This window comes from Psammomys obesus, unplaced genomic scaffold (genome assembly GCF_907164565.1).
Source record: "Psammomys obesus unplaced genomic scaffold, mPsaObe1.curated_primary_1811, whole genome shotgun sequence".
NCBI lineage: Eukaryota > Metazoa > Chordata > Mammalia > Rodentia > Muridae > Psammomys > Psammomys obesus.
In genome coordinates this window covers 6,505,805-6,529,818 of record NW_026588752.1, presented here as the reverse complement: position 1 = coordinate 6,529,818, position 24,014 = coordinate 6,505,805, and the positions used below count along the sequence as shown (strand labels likewise).

General features: G+C 51.4%; 2 protein-coding genes across 3 annotated transcripts; one reads left to right on the top strand and one right to left on the bottom strand.

Annotated features, from left to right (window-relative positions):
- Znf598 (zinc finger protein 598, E3 ubiquitin ligase) lies at positions 1–12,110 on the bottom strand. 2 transcript variants are annotated; one of them, XM_055604656.1, is made up of 12 exons: positions 11,841–12,110; positions 5,214–5,326; positions 4,666–4,795; positions 4,231–4,442; positions 3,850–4,067; positions 3,232–3,349; positions 2,673–2,860; positions 2,472–2,550; positions 1,610–2,373; positions 1,120–1,276; positions 873–1,023; positions 1–793 (listed from the first exon to the last, which is right to left on the bottom strand). In XM_055604656.1, the coding sequence occupies exons 1-12, from the start codon at positions 12,057–12,059 to the stop codon at positions 440–442; spliced, it is 2,703 nt and encodes a 900-aa protein (XP_055460631.1). In that variant the 5' UTR covers positions 12,060–12,110; the 3' UTR covers positions 1–439. The 2 variants fall into 2 exon arrangements, with proteins under 2 accessions (XP_055460631.1, XP_055460632.1); XM_055604657.1 differs by having other exon boundaries at positions 3,241–3,349.
- Positions 12,058–24,014, top strand: Npw (neuropeptide W). Its single transcript, XM_055604389.1, has 3 exons — positions 12,058–12,174; positions 22,871–23,388; positions 23,823–24,014. The coding sequence occupies exons 1-3, from the start codon at positions 12,058–12,060 to the stop codon at positions 23,935–23,937; spliced, it is 750 nt and encodes a 249-aa protein (XP_055460364.1). The 3' UTR covers positions 23,938–24,014.

Genomic DNA, 24,014 nt, shown 5'->3' with positions numbered 1-24,014 from the left:
CAATTTTGTGTCTGTTTTTAATCTGGAACATTCTCTATGAAACAGCCAATTGTTTACACAACACACTTGACATCTGACTCCAGCACCAGTGGACCCGAAGCTGTCAGGTCTGGGGCTATAGGCTCGACTCAGGAGGACTCTCGTCAGGCCACTGAGGCCTCTAGCTATGACCACAGGCTCAGATCTTGGCATCCTAGCCCTTCCCTCCCCTGGCACATTCCAAAATCACAAGAGTACAAACCAAGATTGACCCTCTGCCAAGAACTTATGGGCGATGGTGCACAGGGTAGACCTTTCCTGATGTCTTCCTGGCAACCTGGCCAACCAGGAGGTCTGAGCCTCAGCCTTCCCAGGGCCCTACCTAGCTGCCTGGCAGCTGGGAAGAGGAAGGAGAAAGGAGGCGCTAGCATGTGACAGCTTTTGCCCTCACCAGCAGGAGCTACGTAATGATCCTGGCAATGGCTTGAAGGGAAGGGAAATCATCGTCCCGGGCAGCGTGCAGGGCCTGGTGGCTACTGATGTCACCGTGTGCCAGGACCTGCTGGCAGGTGGGGCACACACAGCAGTCCAGGCCCAGCTGCTGGGTGTTGGTCTGCCACACATTCTTCTTGTTCTTCTTAGACTTGGAGCTGGGAGGCTTCTCTCGACTGCGGAAGTCAGTGTGCGCGGATAGCAGCTCTTGCTGTTTGGCTGTGTCTGGCAGGAGTGCCAGCAGCTCGCTGAAGATCTTCTGGAAGTTTTCTCCGAGGAGGTCTCGGCAGCTTTTGTAGTACTGAGCCGCAGAGATCATCCCCTGCCACCCAGAGAGCCACAGCCAGTTATTTTCACCCTGGGCAAAGGCAGGCCAGCCTCCCACCTGCTCCCCCCCTCACCTGTCTGAACTCCCCCGAATGGCTCTTAAACTCGCTGAAGCTGGCCTCATCACTTTGCAGAAAGCCCTTGATGGACTGGATGAGCTGTAGGTTCCTTTCCCGGAAATTCTCAGGAACTAAGTAGGTTCGTGGTGTGGGTGCTACCCGGGGGCTGAGGTCAGATGAGGAGGCTTGAGCCTTGAGGATGGCTTAGGTCACACCCTCCCTCTAGCTACCAATGGCAGGTCAGGCAGCCCACCCCACTTACGCTTTCATGGTGGTGGTGGGACTGGGAACACAGGCTGGGTGGGAGCCGGGCAGGAAACTAGAGAAGCCAGGAGGTGGCTTGCTGACAGGAGGCACCAGGCCTGGTGGGGGTGGGGGCGGGGGTGGTGTGCCCTTCAAGAGCAACACAGTGCTGAAGCCTGTAGGGTGACGAAAGAACTTCAATGTGGTCCCAACTAGCCCAGTTTTTCTGAGTATCCAGCCCCACTGGGTTGGCCCGTCCACAACCAGCTCCCCAGCAGGCTCAGGGCCAGAACCCTATGTGGTAGGCCCACTGCTATAGGGAACCCGAAGCACTACCAAGTACTATGACATAGCTAACTGGCAACTCAAGGTGGCACCTGCGTCCAGAGTGGACTCTCTAGCATGCAAGTGTCCACCCCACACATCCCAGCATGGGCTGGCCTCCAACCTGACTAGACTCCAGCACTTCTCAGAGACCTAAGGAACCCACTGGTATTGGGCACACATACCTGGGGGAGGAGGCATCCTGGGTGGACAAGGGCCTCCAAGAGCTGGGAAGTCTTCCTGTGGTATGGGGCAGGGGAGGGGACCCAGGGGCCTTGGAAGCCCTGGAGGTTCCTTTGGGGTATTCCGTGCCGGGGTGGACCCCTCTGAATGTCCATTGACAACGATGGTTACTGGCACTTCAACTTTGCTCAAAGGGACTTCAGGGACCTGCTCAGCCCCAGAGAGCTTTGGGGTATGATCAGGGGGAAGCAGTGGGGACGATGTGGCCCCAGGCTTCTCAGAGCCCACTTTCTTCTTCTTGCCAACCTTGGCTGAACTCTGGTTGGCAGCTGGTGCCAACAAAGAGGAGACAGCCACGGTGGTAGGCACACTCCGCAGCTCCTGCACAGTGAGGCCACCCCCCTCCTCCTCATCCATGGGGGCTGGGCCACCCTTCCGGCCACCCCTGCTCCCCTTCCCTGCCTTCCGGGAAGGCTGGCTGCCACCAACCACAGCCTGGGACCCTGCAGGTGGGTTCCCTTTCTTGCTGCAGCTGTTGTTCCAAGCGGAGATGAGGCTGGAGGGGGCATTGCTGGGCTTGGGTGCTGAGGAAACCAGGGCAGGGAAGTCCTCTTCCTGGAAGGTATTCTTGCCCCTGGGAGGCCCAGGATAAGCCAGTGCCAAGCCCACAGAGCCTGGGGTAACCGCTGTGCAGCAGGAGGAAGTGGAGGCACAGAGACTGGGGAAGTCTTCATCCTTGAGCTTGGGGTTGGGTGGTGGGAGGGTGCTGGGTCCAGGGAGGGGACAACTGGTCAGTGGCCCATCACCAGGCCTCAACTAGATCTGCCCGTCCACCACACCCTCCTTCCCAGTTCCCTCACATACTTTGAGGAGGCAACCACTGGGCCTGTGGCTGGGAAGGCTTCTTGGCTTACAGGACCATTTGTTGAGGCTTCCTTGGATCCTACAGACATGAGATGAGGTAAGGCCATGATTGCAGGCTTGCAGAATGAGAGATATTGACTAGGGACTGCAGCCTTTCCCAAGGCCAGGAGAGCTGCCATTAGGTGGGACTGGGTTGGTTACCTGCACCTTCACCCTGAGTCCGGGGCAGACGCCGGGGGCCACGGGACTCCTCGGGCACCCTGGAGGCTACCTCCTCTTTCTTGGACCTACTACCCTCTTCCCGGTCCTCAGCCCTGTGACTCTCCTCCTGCTGCTGAGCAGCCACAGAGGCCCGGATGGCAGCTGCCATTTCTCGGTCTTCTTCTTCCCTGGGATGGAGGAGGGGTGGGGGAAAACCTCAGACTGAGCAAGACCCAAAGGCACAGCCTCAGATGGGCAGTGTCTGGGCTCAATCCCTACTGCAGCCTGGGCACCGTGCTTGCTTTGCAGGTACTTCCTGGCACAACTGCGGCTTGCTCCTGAGTGCCATTCCTTCCCCCCCAGATTCTGTGGTCTCTGGCTAGCAATAAAGAAGTAAGAACATTCTACTTGCTGAGCTGACATTGTTGCCACCCTCAGGACCCCAGAAACTCTGGCTGGAGCCCACTGACCTCATGCCTACTCCCAGCTTGACTGCTGGCAGCTGCCACCATGTGGAGGTGGTGCCAGGAGAATGTCAGTGGTATGCAAATCCTCCCACCTCTTGTACCTCCAGCTTCCCCGGCGGTTCTGCTGGGCTCCACGCCCGCTGGCCCGGCCAGCTCGACCCTGGCGGTTGTACCTGTCCACCTCCTCGTAGTCCTCACCACTGACGACTCCTGTGGTCAGTACATAGCCCGTCATTGTTCCAGACCGACAAAGCAGCAGGACCAAAAAACTGCTGTCCTGACCATACTGAGGCCAGTGCTCCTGTCTGGAAGGCAGAGGCTTCCCCACCCCAGAGCTTATGATCTGCACGGATAGGCCCAGACACTGCAGAATCCAAACCAGCTGTGACCTCTAGAAATGATAGCCAACTGGTGAAAGGGCAGGGCCCTACCTTTGGAGACAGAATATATGGACCGCAGTAACAGTTTCCTGAGGCAGAGAAGTGCCTTAGGGACTCCAGAGCAAAGATGCAAAACACTGGGAGCAGGGTGTGAGTGTACAGACAAGGAACTCTGGACTATCACTAGGCTCAGGGATTGTGAGGAGACAGGCTGTGTCTCAATTGGGCAGGAGGAGTCTAACTAGGACCTGGGTCTGAGGTCTGAGAAGCAGGTACTCACAGAAGGTCCCGGTATTTAAGCCTGGCTGAGCCTACAGGCACCTAGCTCACCCTCACTCCGGCGTGAGTGCCGCGGTGCAAAGCTAAACTGAAGGTCAATCTGACGGTTCTGGCGCGCCTCGGCCCGGCTGCGGCTGTGGCAAGCTGTTTTATGGGCCTTGAGGTCAATCTCAGTGCGGAAGGCATGGGTGAACTGTTCAGTGCTGCAACGGCCCTCCTCACATAGGAAGTGCTTCTCCCGGAAGTGCTCACGCAGGTATGCATAGTCGCTGGCAGACAGAGTCAGCAAAAGCCAGATCGTCAGCTGCACAACCAATAACTCCCAGAAGAATCCTAGGCGAGTCACCCCCACAGTCCCTGGCGCATCCTAGGCCCCGCCCACCTATAGGACTTCCAGGCCCCTCTCCCCTAAGCAGCCCCAGCCCCGCCCACCTATAGTAGTCCTGGGCCCCGTCAGAGTCACAGAAATGGCAGAAGTAGTGGTCGCGGCGCAGGTGCTTCAGCAGCTCATCGTTGTCCAGGTAGCGCTCGTCACAGAACTTACAGAGCGGGTGTCCTCGATGGGATGTGTCATCAGGGTCTCCCTGCATTCGGTGCCGAGCGAGGTCCTTGCGGGAGTACCACTTACGCTCATATGTGAAGATCTGCAGAAAACACAGGGCTGGACACAGGGCTGGGGCTCCCAACCTCTTGACTGTGCAGTGGAGCACTGAGGACGAGTGGGCCTTGATAGTAGCAGCTCTGCCCTAGAGCTCACTGAAGGCTGGAGGATCCTTGCAGCTACTCGAAGCCCCTCCATGCCCAGCTAGAAGCAACCTAAGGCTCTGTGGAGGCCTGGAGCTTTGGGGGTCCCCAGGGCAGATGTACCTTGAGGTGCTTGAGACACAACTTGCAGCAGAAGAGCTCGTGCTGCTTCCGCATGTGCTGCTCCAAGTCCCCAAAGGTGCTGAAGGATGGCAGGTGGGGGCACCGCGGGCATTCATGCTGCAACAGCTGCCTGGGGAGACACCAGGGCCACCACCATGCTGGGCTCTAAGTGTGCTGTCCGGAACAGAGGACATGCCAGGCTCCCACCCAGGAAGATGACAACTACGTGCACAAGAGGCAGGGTCCAAGTCTGTACTTCTAGCCCTGGGCCCGTGAGAAGAATAACCTTGTGACAATCATATTCTTTCTGGGTTTCTGCACACCCTGAGTTAAATATATTTGCATATTCTCTTATCCTTCAGAAGGCTAAAACAGCAAATACACCCCCTTCATTTCTACTGCTACCTTAGTGGAGAGCCAGGAGCCCCCGACCTCACAAGAGGGGCCCAAGGTCACCAGCACCACGTACTCTCCCCATTCTTGGTTCTGGGGTGGGGGGTCACATAGATTCAAGGCAGCTGCAGCCCTTCCAGCTGAGAACCCCTCACCTGTACAATGCAAACACCTTTCCATCAGCAAAATAGATGTCATATTTCTTCTCATGTTGGAGCTGATGGATGGGGATCATGGCAAAGGCAGGGAGTTTCTTCCCAAAGACCACCTGGAGAGACACAGTGGTAAGCAGACCTGGGTGGAGTGGCCAAGGACCAAGCAGAGACTCCACAAGAGGTGCCCTCACAGTCCTAAGCTGGCAGCAGCCACTGCTTCCCTAGATAGCCTAGGCCTCCCCTCACCCCAAGCTGCACACAGAATTATTGAACAGACGTGATACCGAAAGCTCACCACCAGGAGGCAGCCATGCTTCCTGCAGGCCTGGTATTCACACACAGCTCCACTCTCAAGCTGTAGAGGGGAACTGAGTATAGAACAACTTTCACAGGGTGGTGTGGAACTGGAGGTCATGCATTCTAGACAGCAGCTAAGGAACTAGCAAATGGTGCCTAGTAGCTGTCAGGCACATCAATGCCCGGCTACCCTGTCCTGAACCACCTAGCATGTTTCCATGATGCCACAGAAGAAAGGGGCTCCCACAGGACTGGCGCCTGGACCTGGTCACAGCCTCATGACTTCTGCTTATTGCAGGTTGCCTAACCTCCATTCATGAGCCATATGGCAGCTGCTGGAAAAGAAGGAGCCTTAGAGAGTACAGGGCAAGGGCTTGGAGCATGCTGGGTGTCCCGGCACAGTGATCTGGACATCCAAGCCTTTCTCTGCACCCTCCAAGGACCCCTCTTTTCTCCATTAAGCTCCTTAGGTGGTGACTTGCAGTGCCAACTCCACAGTGACCCTTACTATCATACCTCTGACTCAAGCCCTAGACCAGATGCCTCTTTGCCACTCACTGTCCCCTATCTGGCACTGGTCACATGCTGTAGCTCAGTCCTGTCAGTACCTCCCTGCCTTAGGAAAGGCTACACCAAGGTCATCAGTTATGTCTAGTCTTAGCCCATGAAGGTATTTTGAAGCAAGTACAAGAGTTTGGGGCAACAGCTGGGCATGGTGGCACACACCTGTAATTCCAGCACTTGGGGAGACAGAAGCAGGCAGATATCTATGAATTTGAGGCCAGCCTGGTCTACAAAGTGAGTCCAGGACAGTTTGGGGGAAAAAAAAAAAAGTGACCAGGAAGAATGGGCCCACTCACACTCATGTCCTACACATAGAGCCCCAGCAGGAAAATGATGAAAACTGGTTCTCTAGAGGACCTGAGGGAGAGCCCAGCTCCACTTTCTCATGATATACTTGGAAACAGCAAGTATATCAGAATCTAACTGGCCCTTATCAGGAGCCCAGGGAGGCTGCATGATTCAACCACACCTCTCTTGGGAATGGGAACAGGTCAGCAATGGCCCAACAAGTCATATCTGAAGGCTAGAAAGGATGAACTTCCTGTCTTGGGCTCTATGTCCAGCTCAAGTAGGTATCCTGGGGGGTACCTGAACTCTCAACATTTTTTTTTAACATAAAATATAAAAAGGCCAGTTGGTGGTGGCACAAGCCTTTAACCCCAGCACTCAGGAAACAGAAGCAGAAAATTCTCTTTCTGGGTTCGAGACCAGCCTAGTCTATAGAGAAAGTTCCAGGCCAGCCAGGCCTACTCAAGAGAAACCCTGTCTCAAACAACAACAACAACAACAACAAATCCTGCCCCTGCTTCCAAAGTGTCCCAATTATAGCCATTTACTACCACACCAGGCTAAGAGACCATCCGACCATCCTTAAATGGTTGTCACAGCTGTGCTCTCCCTAAAGGCAAAGCAGTGAAGGCTCAGAGTGGGGATTCCTTACATGGGCTGCACTGCCCCTCCAAAGCACAACTTTCTTGTTCCCTGGAAACTTTTTTCCAGGTCCCAAATATGGACAGGATCCCTAGACTACGCTGGTTTCTTTTCAAACATTCTGGGGGCAGACTCACACCCAGCTATGCTTTCCATCCATTCCCAAGATAGCCTCTCCGGTCCCGATCCGAAAGGAGCTCAGCATCACGAACTATGCAGAGTGCCAACAGGACACGAAGCCTGAGAATTCCTGCACACAAGCAAGCTGCGGGGCCACACACCATCAGGCACAGCCACACCCCACTCAGCTCCTCGAAGGCAGGCAGAAGAACAATCTGAGGAAACTCCCTGAGGCTGCCAAAAGCACCCAAGCCCAACAGACGTAGCGGAGGATCAACTTCCTTCCCTAAAGGAAGCTGCGCCAGGGACGCCCCCGAAACTGCCACTAGCTCCAGGGACCTCTCTCAGCTGTGCACTTGGATCTACTCTGCGTAGCATCTCAGGCTATCACAGAAGAGGTTCATCTACCTTGGGGCTACGGGCACAGCCCCTGAGCACCTTTGCTGGGCAGCCAGGGCCAGGACATGCTGAGCAGAGTGGCTCATCTGTGCCAGCCACCTCCTACCTTGTGTATCTATGCCCTCAACACAAGAGCTTGGTGTTCACCCATACAACATTACTGTGAACAGCCTGGGCTCAGAGCAGCTCTTCTCAGAGGAGAGCAGGAGGACAGCGCACATGCTGTAAGGAGCAGCACCAGACACAGAGCAGAGTTCCTTATAAAGGGCCTGGGTGGCAACCAGAGGACCAGGGTGAGAGTCTAAGAGAAGCACACCTGATTTACCTGTGCCACTGAAGCTAAGAACCAAAAAGCATGATTGTAGACTGCAGGGCAGAGGCGGTGTCAAAGGACCACTGAGCCAAGCCTGAATGGAAGTGGGTGGAGATGTGCCAAGCAGAAAGAGAGGGCCAGCAGGGTCCTGGCATACCAGTCTGATGGAAGTGGCCTAGGCTGGATATACCTGGGTCAGGGCTGAGAGGTAAGGAAGGAGACACAGGGTTGGCTCAAGAAGGGAAAAATACAGGAAGAGGCTTAGGAAGGGGGCAAGGGCAGTGCAGAACAAAGGCTGGGTGTGTTGGATCTGAAGCTTGCAGGCCTAGAGCTATAGGCAGAAAAACCTGCCCCTCTTCAGGCAGGGAGACCAGGACTGCCTAGCTAGACTGCCTGGATTGGTACTAGAAGAACAGGGTAGCCTGGAGTGTCCCCAGCAGAGGTTAAGGCAGGAGTCCAACCAGCAAGACCCTCCCTTCCTCAAGACATTGCTGTGAGGCTAGGTGGGGACAAAGAAACATGGGAGTGAGGGGGAAATAATCTGCCTGGGCTGTAAGAGGACAAAAACCAAGGAGTTGGGCAGAGAGGACTCCTAGGAAAAGGGTCACAGTCTGAGGAAAGAGCTTAGCCAGGCCTGGCTGTGAAGCTGGGCTATCGGGACCTAGGCGGGCAGCACATGACCCAGAGGTCAGGCGGGGTGCTTCTGAATCACCTGTGTGGAACTGGCAGCCCAGTTCCAGAGGCTGAGGGGGTGGGACCCTTGTTCAGCTGGTGTCTTCCAGAGGGCCTTACTACTCTTCACCTCCAACATGTAACATGTGCTCAGTAAAAAGCAGATAAGACAGGTGGGGCATCATGCATCAAAAGTGTACCATAGGAGCTGGAAAGATGGCTCAGTAGTTAAGCTCCTGCTTCTCTTCCAGAGAACTTGGGTTCGGTTTGTACCACCCACATAGAGGATTACAACCATCTGTAACTCCAGTTCCAGGTGATCTAACATCCTCTTCTGGAAGAACACGCATATATACACATAAAAGAAAAATAAATCAGTGGGGGTGTGGGTGGGTGCGGGGAGTGGTACACACCTATAATCCCAGCCCAGAGGCAGGTGGATCTCTGTGAGTTTAAAGTCAGCCTGGTCTACAGAGTGAGTTCCAGGACAGCCTGAGCGACAGAGAAACTTTGACTCACAAAAATAGATAGATAGATAGATAGATAGATAGATAGATAGATAGATAAATAAATAGATAGGTAAAAAAGGAAAAACCTTTTAACTAAGTATTTATTACTTTATGTACATATGCATGTATGTGCATATGTCTGTGCCCCTCATCCATGCTTGGTGCTCACCGATGCTAGAAATAGGTATGGTGGGAGCCCAAAAAGGGACAGGAGCAGGGGTAAATTTTGGCAAGGTCAGGAAAGGCATGGCAGTGTAGACATTTAATCTCAGCACTCAGGAGGGAGAGACAGGTAGAGCTCTGCGAACCAGGATAGGCTGTGTACATATGAGGCTGCTTCAAACAAAGGAAGGAAGAGAGAGCGGGAGGGGAGCACAGATGACTGACAAGCGCTCACAACAGATAAATACCACTGAGTCATCAGGTACCAGCAGCTGACCTGGACCTGCGAATGATCCTGGGAGGCCTTCAGCATTCCCCGCCCACTTCCTGCTTGTGGGTGTGGCCTGTCCAGCAACATGACAAGTGTGTGAGCAACATGAAGAAAATGGCTCTAGAGATGTGTCCAGAGTAATGTAAGAAGCTCCTAATGGGTGATAACCAGCATGTGTTGGTGTCTCTCTCTCTCAAGTGCTAAAGACTGAACACTAGACTTTCCACCACTCAACATGGAATCAAGATTGTCCACCACCTCCACAACCTCACACCACATGGCAGCCCTAAGTCCAGATTGCCCTGGTTCTTCACCAGACCACCAGCTCAAAGTTATGCCCTGTCTCCCTGCTATGCCCAGACCCCACTCTAAAGCCTGCACAAGGAAGATCAAGGCATATAAAACAATCCAGCGAAGGAAGCTGGCCTATTCTACTTGACTTTTTAAAGACAGGCTTTCTGTGTAGCCCTGGCTGCCCCAAACTTACCATGTAGACTAGCCTGGCTTCGACTCAGAGATCTACCTGCCTCTGCCTCCTGAGTGTTGGGATTAAATGTGTATGCCACCATTGCTCACCTCCACATAACATCCCAGCACACATCCCTCCTAATTTTTACTTAGTCTCATCAAGGAACTAAGGCCAGGGTTCAGAGACTAAGGGTCTCTGTGATTCTGGGTAGGAACACAGGACACACTTAGAGGGTAATACAGGACTAGGTAAAGGACAAGGTAGTGTCAAGGAGGCTGCAAGGTTACAAGTAGAGAGAATGGATGGAGAGGATGGATGGAGAGGTTGAGCTAGATAGCTATTACCTCACACAACTCCTCAGGAACTCTTGCTGCCCAACGTGGTGGTGCAAGTCTAAGAGGAAGCCCAGGCTTGGCCAGGGGCACATAGTACCAAGCCACACCCCAGCCAGGGCAAGCTGACAGTTCTTGTCAACAGCCCCTGCCACAGAGCTCTTAGAGGGTGTGGGGCCCGCAAATGAGGGAGGGCAGACACTGGCTACAGCTGACATATGTGTGTGTTCACTCACTTCCTGACTGAGACACAAAGCCCAGACCAGGACTACAAATGTAAAGACGTACAAAAGTCTTTCTAGAAGGCAGCTACAGGTGTGCTGGAAAACCCGTGTTAGACTTTCCCACCAGCATGTGCAAGACTGGTCCACAAAGCAAGCTCCAGCAAGGTCCTCTGGGTCGGCCACCAGCTAAAAGCTTCCTGGAGTGCTTCTGAAGCCCAGATCTCACCCAGCAGGGTGAGGCTCTTCACACTCTGAGTTCTTCCAGCTGCTCTTCCCCAGTGTGACACAGATACTTAGGGGATGCTCAGGGATTCCAGCTCACTCCTTTGACATTAATATGAAGAAAGAAAAGCCAGGTGTGCCAAGTGTGGTGGTGAAGCCTTTAATCCCTGCCCTGGGGTGGGGGGGGTGGGGGGGGAGGCAGAGGCAGAGGGATCTCTGTGAGTTCAAGGCCAGCCTGGTCTACAAAGAAACCTGTCTCGAAAAATAAAGAGAAAAAAGGAAAGACAGAGAAAGAAAAGAAATAACCTATTTCTCAACATTACTTCTATCCATCTGCATCACTTCTAAGAACAGGAAAAGGAGATTCCCTGGCAAAAGCCACTAGCCAAAACCTTCCGTGAACCAACCAAGGTAATCTGGAAGCAAATAGATCTCCAAGGGCCGCAAACCAGAGGTCCAGTTGGAAACTCCCCATCAACAGCTGGTACTGCTGGAGTGTGGGTGAACGCTCCTGAGTCCTCTGACTCCTCAGGGGATTCCAAGTCTAGAAAACCAGAAACACCCCCTTGCCTACACCCTAGAATGAAACCCCAAAGCTAGAACTAGTAAAGAATAGGAAACTTCCTAACATTGTGGACCGCCAAGCACCTGGGAGTCACGTCCTGGTAACACCTCCTTTCTACAAATGGGAACGCTGTCTCAGGAGCTGACTAAGGGTCACTGGTGGGGCCCAGAAGCCCACTGGAAATGTCCAGTTTAATCCTTTTTGCCAGAGCAGTCAGCTTCCAGGACAGACAGACTCCTGGCTGTCTCCTCCACCTCAGCGACAATCCCGAAAAAACGAACACTCACAGACAAGAGGGCTCTCGACCTGTCCCTGCCCTTCCCGCGGCCAGGTCAAAGGGAAAGTCTCCTGGCTTCGAGTTCTCAGGCATCGCTCCTTCTTCCCCGGCCCAGGGGCCTCTGGCTTCTCCCAGCCTTAGAAGGCCCCGGTGATCGCATGCTGTCCCGAGCGAACACCGGGGCCTCCGGCGGGAGCGGACGCGGGCAGGCCGCGGCCGGACACCAAGCAGGCAAAGCCATCAGGAGTCCGCCCCTCCCCGCGCCCCGCCGCGCGCCCCGCCGCGCGCCCCGCCGGCGCACCTGGCGCAGCTCCTCGCGGCACACGGCGCAGTAGCGTTGCTCGCACAGCACCCGCATCTTGGTAGAGCACCGGTAGCACACCGGGTGGTCGCAACGGCCCAGCGCCGTAGCCTCCAGGTCACCGCAGCACAGCACGCAGCTCCCGCCGCCCCGTTCCGGCGCTGCCACCGCCTCCAGAGCCGCGCGCCGCCCCTCGGCGCCTGCCGCCGCCGCCGCCATGGCCGGGCTCCGGCCCCCTCCCGGCCGGCGCGGTACGGCGCGGCCTGGCTCCCGGCGGGCCCGCCCCTTCCGTCGACGTCATTCCCCCTCTAGGCAACCGCCCCGCCTGGCGGAAGTGCGCACTGCGACTTCCGCCCGGGCCTGCTGCGCTATAAAGCTGCGATTTGTTTCCCGGCATTCTAGCCTGTGACTCCTGCTCAAAAACCTTCCCGGCCGTACAAAGTGTGGGGTCTCTTCGCCTTCCCCGGCCCTAGTTCTAGAGACGACGGACGAAGAACAGGACATCCAGTATTTCCGACAAACCACGAACAGTGTCAAGCTAAGTATAACACAGACACTAACGGGCCCTACTTGGACGTATTCGTATCTGAAATGCAAATTTAACTAGACGTCCTGTGGAATATAGCTCAGTAGCAGAGACTTGCCTACCACGCGTGAGACTCTGGATCCCATTCCCAGCACAAAATCATTTCTAAGTAATTAAGCTAGTAATGACGCAGCCTACCTTTCTATAGCCCTGCACTGCTCTTGTGTTTGGATCATAAGCCTTTGACACCTCGTAAAAAGCTGCAAATTCTTGTGTTTGTTTGTTTTTTTTGAGACGGTATCTCTATAGCCTTAGGTGTCCTGGAATCACTTTGTAGACTATGCTGGCTTCGAACTCACAGAGACCTGCCTACCTCTGCCTCTGCCTTCCAAGTGCTGGAATTAAAGACTTGCACAACCACCGCCAGGCTCAAGCTGCAAATTCTTATCAGGAAAGAGGGCATCCAAACCAGGCATTCTCATCCAATCCTGCTAGAAAAAGGAAGTGGTGTTCTCTTGGTTGTAGGAGAGAGACATCCAGCCAGGCATAGTATCTAGAAGGGGAAGCACCTAGAGAGCCTTGAGTGGATAGTACTGAACCTGAGGCCTCAAGCCTCTGTAGCTGTCGGGAGGTCTCCTCTCTATCTTTCTGAAGAACTGAGATAAGTCCAAATCTGAATCCTTGTAGAAAGAGGCAGTATATTGTATGTGAGGCAGGAAATGTGTGCGTGCACATGCACACGCCCGCACGCTATGTCTAGAATCAGAGAGAAACTGGCTTAAAACCCCAATTCTGGTACTTACGTGCTTGTGAGCTAGATTCGCCCACTGAAGCCCAAAACTGGGGTCTCCATACCAAAGTAAAGTGGACTGGGCTCCATTTTCCATTTCCAGACAGATGAGGGGGATTTACCTCTCCCTGAGCAACTGGGCAGATGTTTAAGTACTATTAAAATGACCAGGTGTGGTCACACACACACACACACACACACACACACACACACACACACCTTTAATCCTAGTACTCACAGGCAAGAGACATGCATATTTTTGAGTTTGTTCAGCCTGGTCTGCATAGAGTTTCAGGCCAGCCACAGCTGCATGGTGAGACTATCTCAAAAAAAAAAAAAAAATTCTGTTAAAATAGGGGTATGATATGAGGCTAGTGAGGACCCAAGTTCAATTCCGATCCCTAGAATCCATGTAAAATGCTGGGTGTGGGGCTGGTGTGATGGCTCTGCAAGTCAACGCATTTGTAGGACAAGGCTGAAGAACCACCTCTAAAGAATTGAATCTAGGACTGGAGAGATGGCTCAGAGGTTAAGAGCACTGGCTGTTCTTCCAAAGGTCCTGAGTTCAGTTTCCAGCAACCAGACGGTGGTTTATGACCATCTGTAATGAGATCTGGTGCCCTCTTCTGGCATGTAGGCATATATAAAGTACTATATAAATAATAAATCTTAAAACAAACAAGCAAAAAAAAAAAAAGGTCACCAGATTCTCTTTCTGTGTGTCTCTCTGTCTCAGCAGGGTTTCTTTTGAGACCAGGCTGACCTTGAACGCAGATTCACTTTCATATACCTTTTCTTTCCAGAATCCCTACCCTAGTGTAATTCCTAAGAGCCACCTTAGGGTTTGGCTATTTTCTTCTCTATCTGCTATACTCCATAACTAACACTTGGGGCTTCCTTAATACTGTTCTTATGGACTCCCCTCCACTCCCCTCCTTATGGCTGACCCAGGTATGGCCTCCATTCTCTTCCTCTGAACATCTGTGAGATTTACAGCTCAACTGTCCTAAGGTTTTCCTTTTAATCATGAGTAAACTGTCTCCAAGTTTTATTTGAGTCTATTCTTTGTCCTTCAGTTTCCATTCCTGTCCATTTTCTAATTATCTCATTAATGAGACTAAGAACTCCAAGTGGGGTCCCTGATTTTTCCAATGTCATATGATGGGACTTCACAAGATTTCCAGTAACACTTTTTTTTCCTTTTTTAAAAAAAAAAGAGTTTTAAAAAATTTATTTTATGTCTGTAAATGTCTGCCTGCAATTATATATGTGCACTGAGCCCATGCCTGATCTCTGTAGAGGTCAGAAGCTGATGTCAGAGGGTATGGATTGTTGTGAACCACCATGTGGGTGCTGGGAATTAAACCTGTGTCCTCTACAAAAGCAACAGATTCTTTTAACTACTGAGCCAACTCTACAGTCCTTCCCTACTCCCATATCTATCTATCTATCTATCTATCTATCTATCTATCTATCTATCTCGAGACAGAGTCTTTCTGTGTGGCTCCAGCTGTCCTGGAACTCCCTATGTAGTCCCCTAAAAGTCACAGAAATCTGCCTGCTCCTATCATCTGGGATTAAAGATGTGTGCCTCGCCCTCTTTTCAGTCTTTTATTTCTTTAATCGGTAGACAAGAACCCATCCACGTGTTCCTACATGGCATCAGACCCATAATGGAAGGGAAGAACTAACTCCCGTCCATTGAAAGAAGAAAGTTGTCTTCTGCCTCCACACACATGCCTGTACTAACACAGATACATAGTATACACACACGTCACGATGACGGTGATGATGAAGCCGAGAGCGTGTAATCCCAGAGATGGGGAGGTAGAGAGAAGAACCAGGAGCTCTCAGGCCAACCAGCCTGGCACGCTGAGCCAGCCTGGCACACAGAATGTTGAATACCAAGGAGAGCCTGTCTCAAACAAGGCGGAGGGGAAGAACCAACACTGAGGCCTCCTCAGCATCCACATGGCGGCTCACAACCGTCCATATAAACTAGTTCAGTGGGTCTAACATCTGATCTCTGCAGGCACCAGGCAAGGTGCTGAAGTTACATATATACAGGCAAACACAGACATGAAATACAATAAATAGATCTTTGTTTAAGAGAAAACAGAAAAGAATGTTGCAGAAGATCTTGTAAAGTCCCAGAAAAGCTATCCTATGATCCTGGAGAGAACTAAGTCCTCTAACCATATGCACCTGGACACACATACACAAATAAATGCAGAGCTGGAAAGATGATGGCTCAGTAGTTAAAAAGCACTTCCTGGGTTGGCTTCCCAGCACCCACATGGCAGCTCATCATCATAACTCCACTTCCAGGGGATTTAACACCTCCTGTCCCCTGTGGGCACAAGGCATGCACATACATGCAGGCAACACACTTAGCACATAAAGTAAAAGTGAATGAAATATTTCAGAGGGAGGAGTCTAGAATCAGAAGAGACATATGATAGCTCAGCAGATAAAGGGGTCTGTCACCAGGCCTAGCAAACGGGCCTGCGAGGTGGAGGAGAAGAACCCACCCCTTCAGGCTGTCCTCTGGCTTCCATTTGCCCACGACGGTGCCCACGACATGCGCGCGTGTGTGCACACAGGACACATTTTAAAAGCGAAACTTAAGTAATCGAAATAACAGATTTGGGGGTGTGCCTTGTCGTAGAATGTCTGGCTGCCTGCCGTGCCAAAGACCCTGGGTTCAGACCCCCCAGCAAGAAAAATAAATAAGAGTGATAGTAGATGTATGAACCTAGAACACTGGAAGCTAGAATCTCCTCAGATCCTGTAGGACTTGTTTTTCCCAAAATAGGAAACACACCTTGTAGACCCTGAGTCCAGAAAACAGGATTCCAACCTGATTTGAAGCAACAGGCACTGTAGAGGCTTTACACGAGGGTGGAGGGCCAGGCTAGAGCCAGCAGCTACCAGCTCTACAAGGAAAGCTCCAGAGGCTCTTCAGTGGGGCTGCTGTCATGGGTCCCTTCAGCTATGGAGACTGGGGAAGACTACTGCAATTCCTTTATTAGCTATTGGAATATTTAGGAAAAAAAAATCAAAATTAGGGTATACAGAAAAGAAAAATATTGTAGCTTTCAGGAAGAAAGGGAATGCAAACAGGATACTGCTTGAGGACTGGGGAGATGGCTCAGCAGTTAAGAACACCTGCTGCTCTTGCAAGGGACCTGAGTTTAGTTCCAGCACTCAGGCAGCTGGCTCACCACTCTGCAACTCCAGCTCCAGGGGATCTGACACCCTCCCTCTTCTGGCCTGGGCCAGTAGGCACACACAGCGCACAGACATACACGCAGACAAAATATCCATACACATACAATAAACAAATATTTAAAACTCAAAAACTGCACGGTAGCTAGATGGCTCAGGTTAAGGTGATTGTTGTGCAGCCTGATGGCCTGAGTTTGATCCCCAGGGCCCACATTGTGAAAGGGGAAAATAAACTGCATGTTGCCCTCTGACCTCCAGATGATAAGTGCTGTGTTCCACCCCACCCCCAAGTAAATAAAAGTGATAGTTTTATTTTTACATTTTAACACCCCCCCAAACAAACAAACAGCATTTAGTGGCTTGCAGGCTGGGAATATGGTTTAATTGGAAAAAACAATTGCCTAGCACGGGTGAAGCCCTGGATTCAGTCCCTAGTACTTCATACACACCTGCAATCTTAGAACTTGGAAGGTGGAGGCAGGAGGAGCAGAACCTCAAGATCACACTGGGTATGCTGTCCCAGGCCTTTAATCCCAGCACTTGGGAAGCAGAGGCAGGTGGGTCTCTAGCCTGGTCTATAAAGGGAATTCTAGGCCTGTGAGATCCTAGCTCCAAACAAAGAGAAGGATGGTGAAGTGGGCACAGCCAAGTCAGTAGAAGTATGTTACGTCTCTTCCGAAAGAGCACCATTAAAAATGGTGCAGTTGGGGCTTGAGAGATGGCTTAGAAGAGCAGTAGCTATTCTTCCAAAGGTCTAAATTCAATTCCCAGCAAGCATGTGGTGGCTTAGAACCCATCTATAGTGAGATCTGGTGCCCTCTTCTGGTTTGCATGCACACATACAGGCAGAACACTGTATAAATAAATAATAAATATTTAAAAAATAGAGCAGTTGTCTAGGCATGGTGATGTACACCTATATTTCCAGCATCAGGAGGCTGAGGCAAGAGAGAGAGAGAGAGAGAAAAGATGGGAAGGCAAGGAGATGGCTCAGAGAGTCAAAATACTTGCTACACAGTGCCCGATGACGTAAATCTCGTGACCTGAGTTCAATCTCCAGGACCCACAGGTTTGAAGGAGAGAGCTGATCCTTGCAAATTGTCTTCTGGCCTCTGCACGCTTACTGTGGTCCATGTGTGTGTGTATTAAATACTTGCGCCTAGATTTACAGTTTGAAATTATTAAAATCAGTACTATCTGAAAGAGATGGAAGCAGTGTCAGCCCCTTGCTTTCTTATCAAATGGCATTTTGCATTTTGTTTCTAACCCTCTGGTGAGAGGCAGAATCCTTTGTTTCTGGATCCTGCACGAGAGGGAGCAGGACACAGACCTCCCCTGTATCCTGATCTTTAGGACAATTCTATTCTCTGCTCCCCTAACCCCACCTTAGATTGCTTCTATCAGCTTCTGTGTACCTCCTCCCACTGGGCCCATGGTCTTTCCTGCACACTGATCTGATCTTTTCACTCCCTTGGAGCAAGGCCATCAACAACACTGAGGTTGCTGGTGTTTAAGCTCCCAGAAGCAGCAGCATGCTGAGTCAGTCACGTAAATTGTACTTTTTGTGTTAACATTCCACTCTTGTAATTCACCCATGCCCTGTTTCAATTTTATTTCTTTTAAAAAATGTTTATATCTATTTCTTTCTGTGGGTGGGTGCGTGCTTATGTGTGTGCCAGGACATGATGGTAGAAGTCAGAGGACAGCTTGAAGAAGTTCAGTTCCCTCATTCCACTTTGTGGGTCTCAGGAATTGAACTCAAGTCAATAGTCATCTCTCTGGATCCATTCTTCCTTTCTTCCTTCTCTCTCTCCCTTCCCTCTTCCCTCCCTCCATCTCTCCTTCCTTGTAACTGAACCTAGAGACACACACACATGCAAAGGAAGTGCTCTATCACAGGAAAAGGTTTTTTGAGGTAGGGTTTCCCTGTGTAGTCCTGGGTGTCCTGGAACTCTGTTCAGAGATCCACCTGCGTCTGCCTCCCAAGTGCTGGATTAAAGGTGTGCGGCTTAAAAACTATTTTAAAGTGGGAGGGACTGGGAGAAGAGGAGGGAGGGGAAACTTTAGTCAGAATGTAAAATAAAATAAAAAATTTTAAAGATAAAACTGTTTTGAAGGTTTTATTTATTGTACTTTTGTGTATGCATGTTGGACTTCATGTATGTATATGTACCTGGTGCATGTGTGCATATGTATACCTGGTGAGCATGGAGGCTAGAACAGGGTACTGGATTCCCTAGAAGTAGAGTTACAGATGGTTGTGAACTACCATTGTTGGAACCAACCTGGAGCCTCTGCAAGATCAGCAACTGCTTTTAACTCTGAGCCCTCTCTCCAGCACCCTACCCCTTTTTACATTTTTAATTTTAGAAAAGATGTTCCTAAGTTGCCCATGCTCCTGCTACAGCCTGCCTTTACTTGGGATTACAGACCTGCTCCACCAAGCTCTTCTAGCGCCAATCCCAGGATGGAGCACACATTTGACACGTTTATATGGATCTGCATTTCCCATGCTTCCTTCAGGGGTCACCTCACACTTTCTCTGTTCCATTGCTATTCCCTGAGGTCCCTAATTTGGAATGAGCAGCAGCACCTGGGGATCCTAGTGCCCTGGCAGTGGCCTGTGTCGTGCTGAGCCACCCACCCACCACACTCTCCAGGCCGCTCTCTCCAAGACTAGGGCTCCCATAGGAACAGGCAGTTGATGGGGGCGGCTTTCATTGACGTCTTCCTGGTCCCACAGGTCCTCATGCAGAACAGCCTGATCCCTCTATATCCTCTGCCCACTCCATAGAAGTGTTCTACCTGACAGGCCCCGGGCTCTTTCTCCTCTACAAGCACTGAGTGCCTACTGTGTGTCGGATATGGTGCCAAGACAGACACCTTGCACATGTGTGTGTATTTTTCATATTTGTTTGTTTGTTTGTTTGCCATGTAGACCTGGCTAGTCTCGAATATAAACCAGGTTCTCACTATATAACCCGGGCAGGCTTGGAACTCACCATCTTCCTGCTCTAGCCTCTCAAGTGCTAGGGTGGCAGGCATATACTGCCACAGCTGGCATTCTTTTTTATTAATGCAACAAAATAGGTGGTCACTATCACCATTCCCTCATGTTAAGGGAGGAGACAGAGAGGGGAGATTGTAGTGCATACTGACTCTCTGCCTACATGAGTATCTGATGAAGAGTCTGGGCCAGATCTGAACCCACCCATCCAGAGCCAGGGTCTCCAGGTGAGGAGGGAATCGGCCGGAACCCCTGCGACCCTGCTGTCCTCTCTCCCTTTTTAAACTCAATTTTAAATTCTTTATTTTTTTATATATATGGTTGTTTTGCCTGCATGAATGTCTCTGTTCTTTGTTCATGACTGGTACTCGAAGACGCCAGAACAGGAATGGAGTTAAAGACTGTTGTGAGCCACCATATAGGTGCTGAGAATCAAACCTAAGTCCTCTGGAAGAGCAGCCTGTTCTCTGAGCTGCTGACCCATCTCTCTGGCCTCTACCCTACTCCTTTTATTTGAAGATGGAAATAAGCATTTCAACCTGAGAATGGTGGTGTGTATCTGTAATCCTATCATTGGAGGTTGAAAGACAAGGGTCATGAGTTCAAAGTCATTCTTAGCTGCATTAGCACATTCCAGGTGATCCTGGGCTACATGAGAACCTCTCAAGAAACCAGAGCCTAGGGCCTGGAGGGATGGCTTGATGGTTAAAAGCTCAGAATGGCTTCAATCATTGTAATCCTTCTGCCTCAGCCTCCTGAATGCTGGGATTAAGGGTATACACCCCATGCTCAGACAACAGCTGTGTTTTAAAGGTGCTCTTTCTGAAGAGGTATAATATACTTATAGTGACCGCGCCCATCTCCCTCCAGGGGTATCCAGCTCCTGTAGCACCTTCTCTCTATAATACGCAAACAAATTTTAAAAGCATAAAAATAGACAGGCAGCCATGTAAGGTGGCACATGCCTTTAATCCCAGCACTTGTTAGGCAGAAGCAGGCAGATCACTGTGAGTTTAAGGACAGCCTGGTGTACAAAAGTGAGTCCAGGATAGGCAGGGCTGTTACACAGAGAAACCCTGCCTCATAACAAATAAATTTACTTTAAATTTTATTATTTTAAATTATATGTAGGTGTGTGTGTGTGTGTATACATATAGCTATGTGGACGTGAGTTCAGTGCCCACTGGAGGTCAGAAGAGTTGGGCCTCTGGAGCTGGAGTTACAGATAGCTGTGTGCTACTTAATGTGGGTGCTGGGAATCAATATCAGATCCACTTGAAAAGTGAAGAGCAGCTTTTTATTAACTGATGAGCCATCTCTCCAGCCCCAGAAATAAATAAATAAATAAAAGCTGGTTGGAGCTGGAGAGATGGCTCAGAGGTTAAGAACAGTAGCTGCTCTTACAGAGGTCCCTGGTTCAATTCCCAGTACCCTTCTGGTGGCTAACAACTGTCTGTAGCTCCTGTCCCAGTAAATCTGACACCCGTATACAGGCATACATGCAGGCAAAACACTGACACATGTAGAATAAAAATAAATCATTAAAAAGTACTCTATTTAAAAAAAAAAAATCGGGCTGGAGAGATGGCTCAGAGGTTAAAAGCACTGGCTGTTCTTCCAGAGGTCCTGAGTTCAATTCCCAGCAACCACATGGTGGCTCACAACCATCTATAATGAGATCTGGTGCCCTCTTTTGGCATGCAGGTGTTCATCCAGACAGAATACTGTGTACATAATAAATAAATAAATCTTTAAAAAAAAAATCTTATCTCTCTGAGTTTGAGGCCAGGCTGATCTATAAAGTGAGTTCCAGGATAGCCAGGGCTACATAGTGAGACCTTGTCTCAGGAAAACAAACAAACAAACAAACAAACAAAAAAGCCACGCATTGCCAGGTAGTAGTGGCACACACCTTCAGTTTCACCACTCTGGAGGCAGAGGCAGGCAAATCTCTAGGTTCAAGTCTGGTCTACAGAGTGAGTTCCAGGACAGCCAACTCAGGATCCATGGTGAGATTTTAAGAATGTGTTCCAAACTCAAGGTCTCCAAACATTTATCCACCTGTAGTGGAGAATGGGTTTTGTCATAGCCAGGAAGGAGGACAACTAAAACAGAGAAACCCTGTCTTGAAAAACAAAAATAAAATTAAAAAAAAAATTAAAAATATGAGGAGCCTGGAGAGATGGTTCTTTGGGTTAGAGTATTTGTTGCTCTTGCAGAGGACCCAGACATTCCCAGCAGCCACATGGTGGCTCACGACCGTCTGTAACTCCGGTTCTAAGAGCGCCAATGCCTTCTGACTTCCATAGGTACCAGCTGTGCACATGGTGGCAATTCATTCATACACAAAAAATTGTAAAAGATTGAAAAATAAAAAACTATGATCTCGAGCAAAATTCCTGGTGTCAAGTGTTTGAATGGTATACCAGAAATAGCCTGTTTGTTGTGTGAAACAATTACTAATTATTAAGAAGGATGGCTTTGGACAGTCAGGAAAGACTACATCAGGCCCGCCCCTCTTCTAGGAGGCTGGAGGAGTGAGCTGAGGAACCACCCCACCAAAGCCATTTCAGTGGGGTCTTGAAGGAGTTAAAGGAGTTTGCTGGGAAGAGAGATAAGGGAAGAATGTTCTTGTACACAAGTGATCAAGTCACCCGCTATGGGTGACCTCCTCCTAATTGAGTTTGGCCAGGGAAGAGTTCTTCTGGAGAAGCATCGTCACAGAGGAGGCTCTGGGCTTGGCTAGGGCCCAGTCAAGCCTGCTGAGGCTGAGGGTTCCAGGAGGGGCTGTCTCTTAACACTAGTCGTTGGGAAACCACAGGGATGGCTTCATGTGGCCAAACTGTCCTGCCTACCTGCCTTCCTTCTTCCTTCCTTTCCCTCCTTTATTTCCTTTCTCTTCCTAGAGCTAAAGTCTCCATGGCTCAGGCTGACTTGAACTCGGGATCCATGCTGAGATGATAAGAATGTGCTCCAAACTCAAGGTCTCCAAACACCTATCCACCTGTGGTGGAGAATGGGTTTTGTGGGAACTTAAGAGCTGTAATGGACAGGAAGAACACCCGCAGCCTGAGGCTCCCAACCTCTCCTACATTAACCAACCAAAATTCTGCTCTCTCCTCTCTGAGTGCTCCACCTCCACCTGTAGCAACTCCTACCTGCCAAGGAGGCATCCCTTTGCCACTGGCCCATCCTTGTGTGCTGGGACCATGGTACCAAGCCTCCTTTCATGACAGTTCCCTTCCTGGGGGTGAGGAAAGGGAAAGCCAGGACCTCCCCACTAGACCTTCAAGGGCAGTCAAGTCAGCTTGCGACCTACTCAATGAGAGGCTTTTAGCTGCCTGGGTTCCTTCTTCCTCCCTCTCTCCATCCTCCTCTCCCTTGGGTGAGCGTGGCAGGTGCCGCGGGGGCGAGCCGGGGCGGGGCCATTGAGAGGCTGTACTCACTCGCACCAACTGACTAGTCTCCATCCTCCTGAGCTCCGACGACCTAATTCCATTGCAGACACAAACCCTGTTCTTGGTTTAGCCCGCCAAGGGGGCCATCGACGGAGCGCACTGGCGCCGAGCAGAGAAGCGAGGGGCCCCGGGCCCCGGGCTCCTGTGACCCGGCTGCTGCTGCCGCTGCTGCTGCTGCTGCTGCTGCTGCTCCCGCTGCCCGCCGGCGCCTGGTACAAGCACGTGGCGAGTCCCCGCTATCACACCGTGGGCCGGGCCTCCGGTCTGCTCATGGGGCTGCGCCGCTCGCCCTACCTGTGGCGCCGAGCCCTGGGCGGGGCCGCTGGAGCGCTGTCCAGCGACGCTCTGGCCCCGGGACCGGCCTCCGGTAACGCTCTCCTGCTCCCTTCGCCGGGGCAGGAGCTGTGGGAGGTGCGACGGGGGAGCTCGCGGCCAGGGCTTCCCGTCCACGCTCCCCGGAGTCCCCGGGACCTGGAGCGGACCCGCCAACCCCAGCAGTCGCTAAGTCTCCGTTCCCGGCTCTCAGAGGAATCCCCTAGGTAAGTGCCCCGGGGGAGAGGAGACAGGGGTGGCAGCCGCAAAGGGAGTTTCCAGGGGTGTCAGGCTACGTAAGACCACCAGCCCCTGGGTACTGCTGTCTGTTTGTTTGTCTTTGTAGCTCAGGCTGAGCTCCGCCTGATCCGTCAACCACCTGCCGCGTGGTAGGATCACAGGTGGGCACCACCGTGCCCGGTTTATGTGGCACCAGGAATTAAACCCAGGACTATACGTGCAAGCGCTCTGCCCACTGAGCCTATCCAGCCCCACCCCCACTTCCCAAAAGTATTCTCCCCTTCCTCCTGGGACCCCCTCCCTACCCATTCTGTCTCCTAGTATGTTAGGGGATTTCCCCTGAGTCCCTTCCATATCATCTTGACAGAGTGGAGAACCTTGCCCCTGTCTCCAGAGTCCCGCTCTGCTCTGTTCTTTCTAGACCCTTCTTCGGAGAGACGCTTCGCGCCCAGCCATGGTTCCTACAGCAAATCGTCATTGCTGACCCTGTCAGGCTGGACGACGGTCCCAAGAAGCTATGGCGCCCCAATGCCTGACCTAGGCAGGAGCACAGCTTGTCGCTCCAGCCAGGCCTCGTGGTGTGTCAATAAAACCAGCTCGATTCCTCCGCCTC

Excerpts from the sequence above, each read along its gene's own strand:
- Znf598 (XM_055604656.1), bottom strand. The coding sequence starts at position 12,059 with ATGGCGGCGGCGGCGGCAGGCGCCGAGGGGCGGCGCGCGGCTCTGGAG. Across the intron at positions 4,796-5,213 it reads AAGGTGTTTGCATTGTACAG|GCAGCTGTTGCAGCATGAAT; the intron begins GTGAGGGGTTCT and ends GTGTCTCCCCAG. Across the intron at positions 2,861-3,231 it reads GGAAGCTGGAGGTACAAGAG|GGAAGAAGAAGACCGAGAAA; the intron begins GTGGGAGGATTT and ends CCTCCATCCCAG.
- Npw (XM_055604389.1), top strand. The coding sequence starts at position 12,058 with ATGGCCGGGCTCCGGCCCCCTCCCGGCCGGCGCGGTACGGCGCGGCCT. Across the intron at positions 12,175-22,870 it reads AACCGCCCCGCCTGGCGGAA|CTCCGACGACCTAATTCCAT; the intron begins GTGCGCACTGCG and ends CATCCTCCTGAG. Across the intron at positions 23,389-23,822 it reads CTCTCAGAGGAATCCCCTAG|ACCCTTCTTCGGAGAGACGC; the intron begins GTAAGTGCCCCG and ends TGTTCTTTCTAG.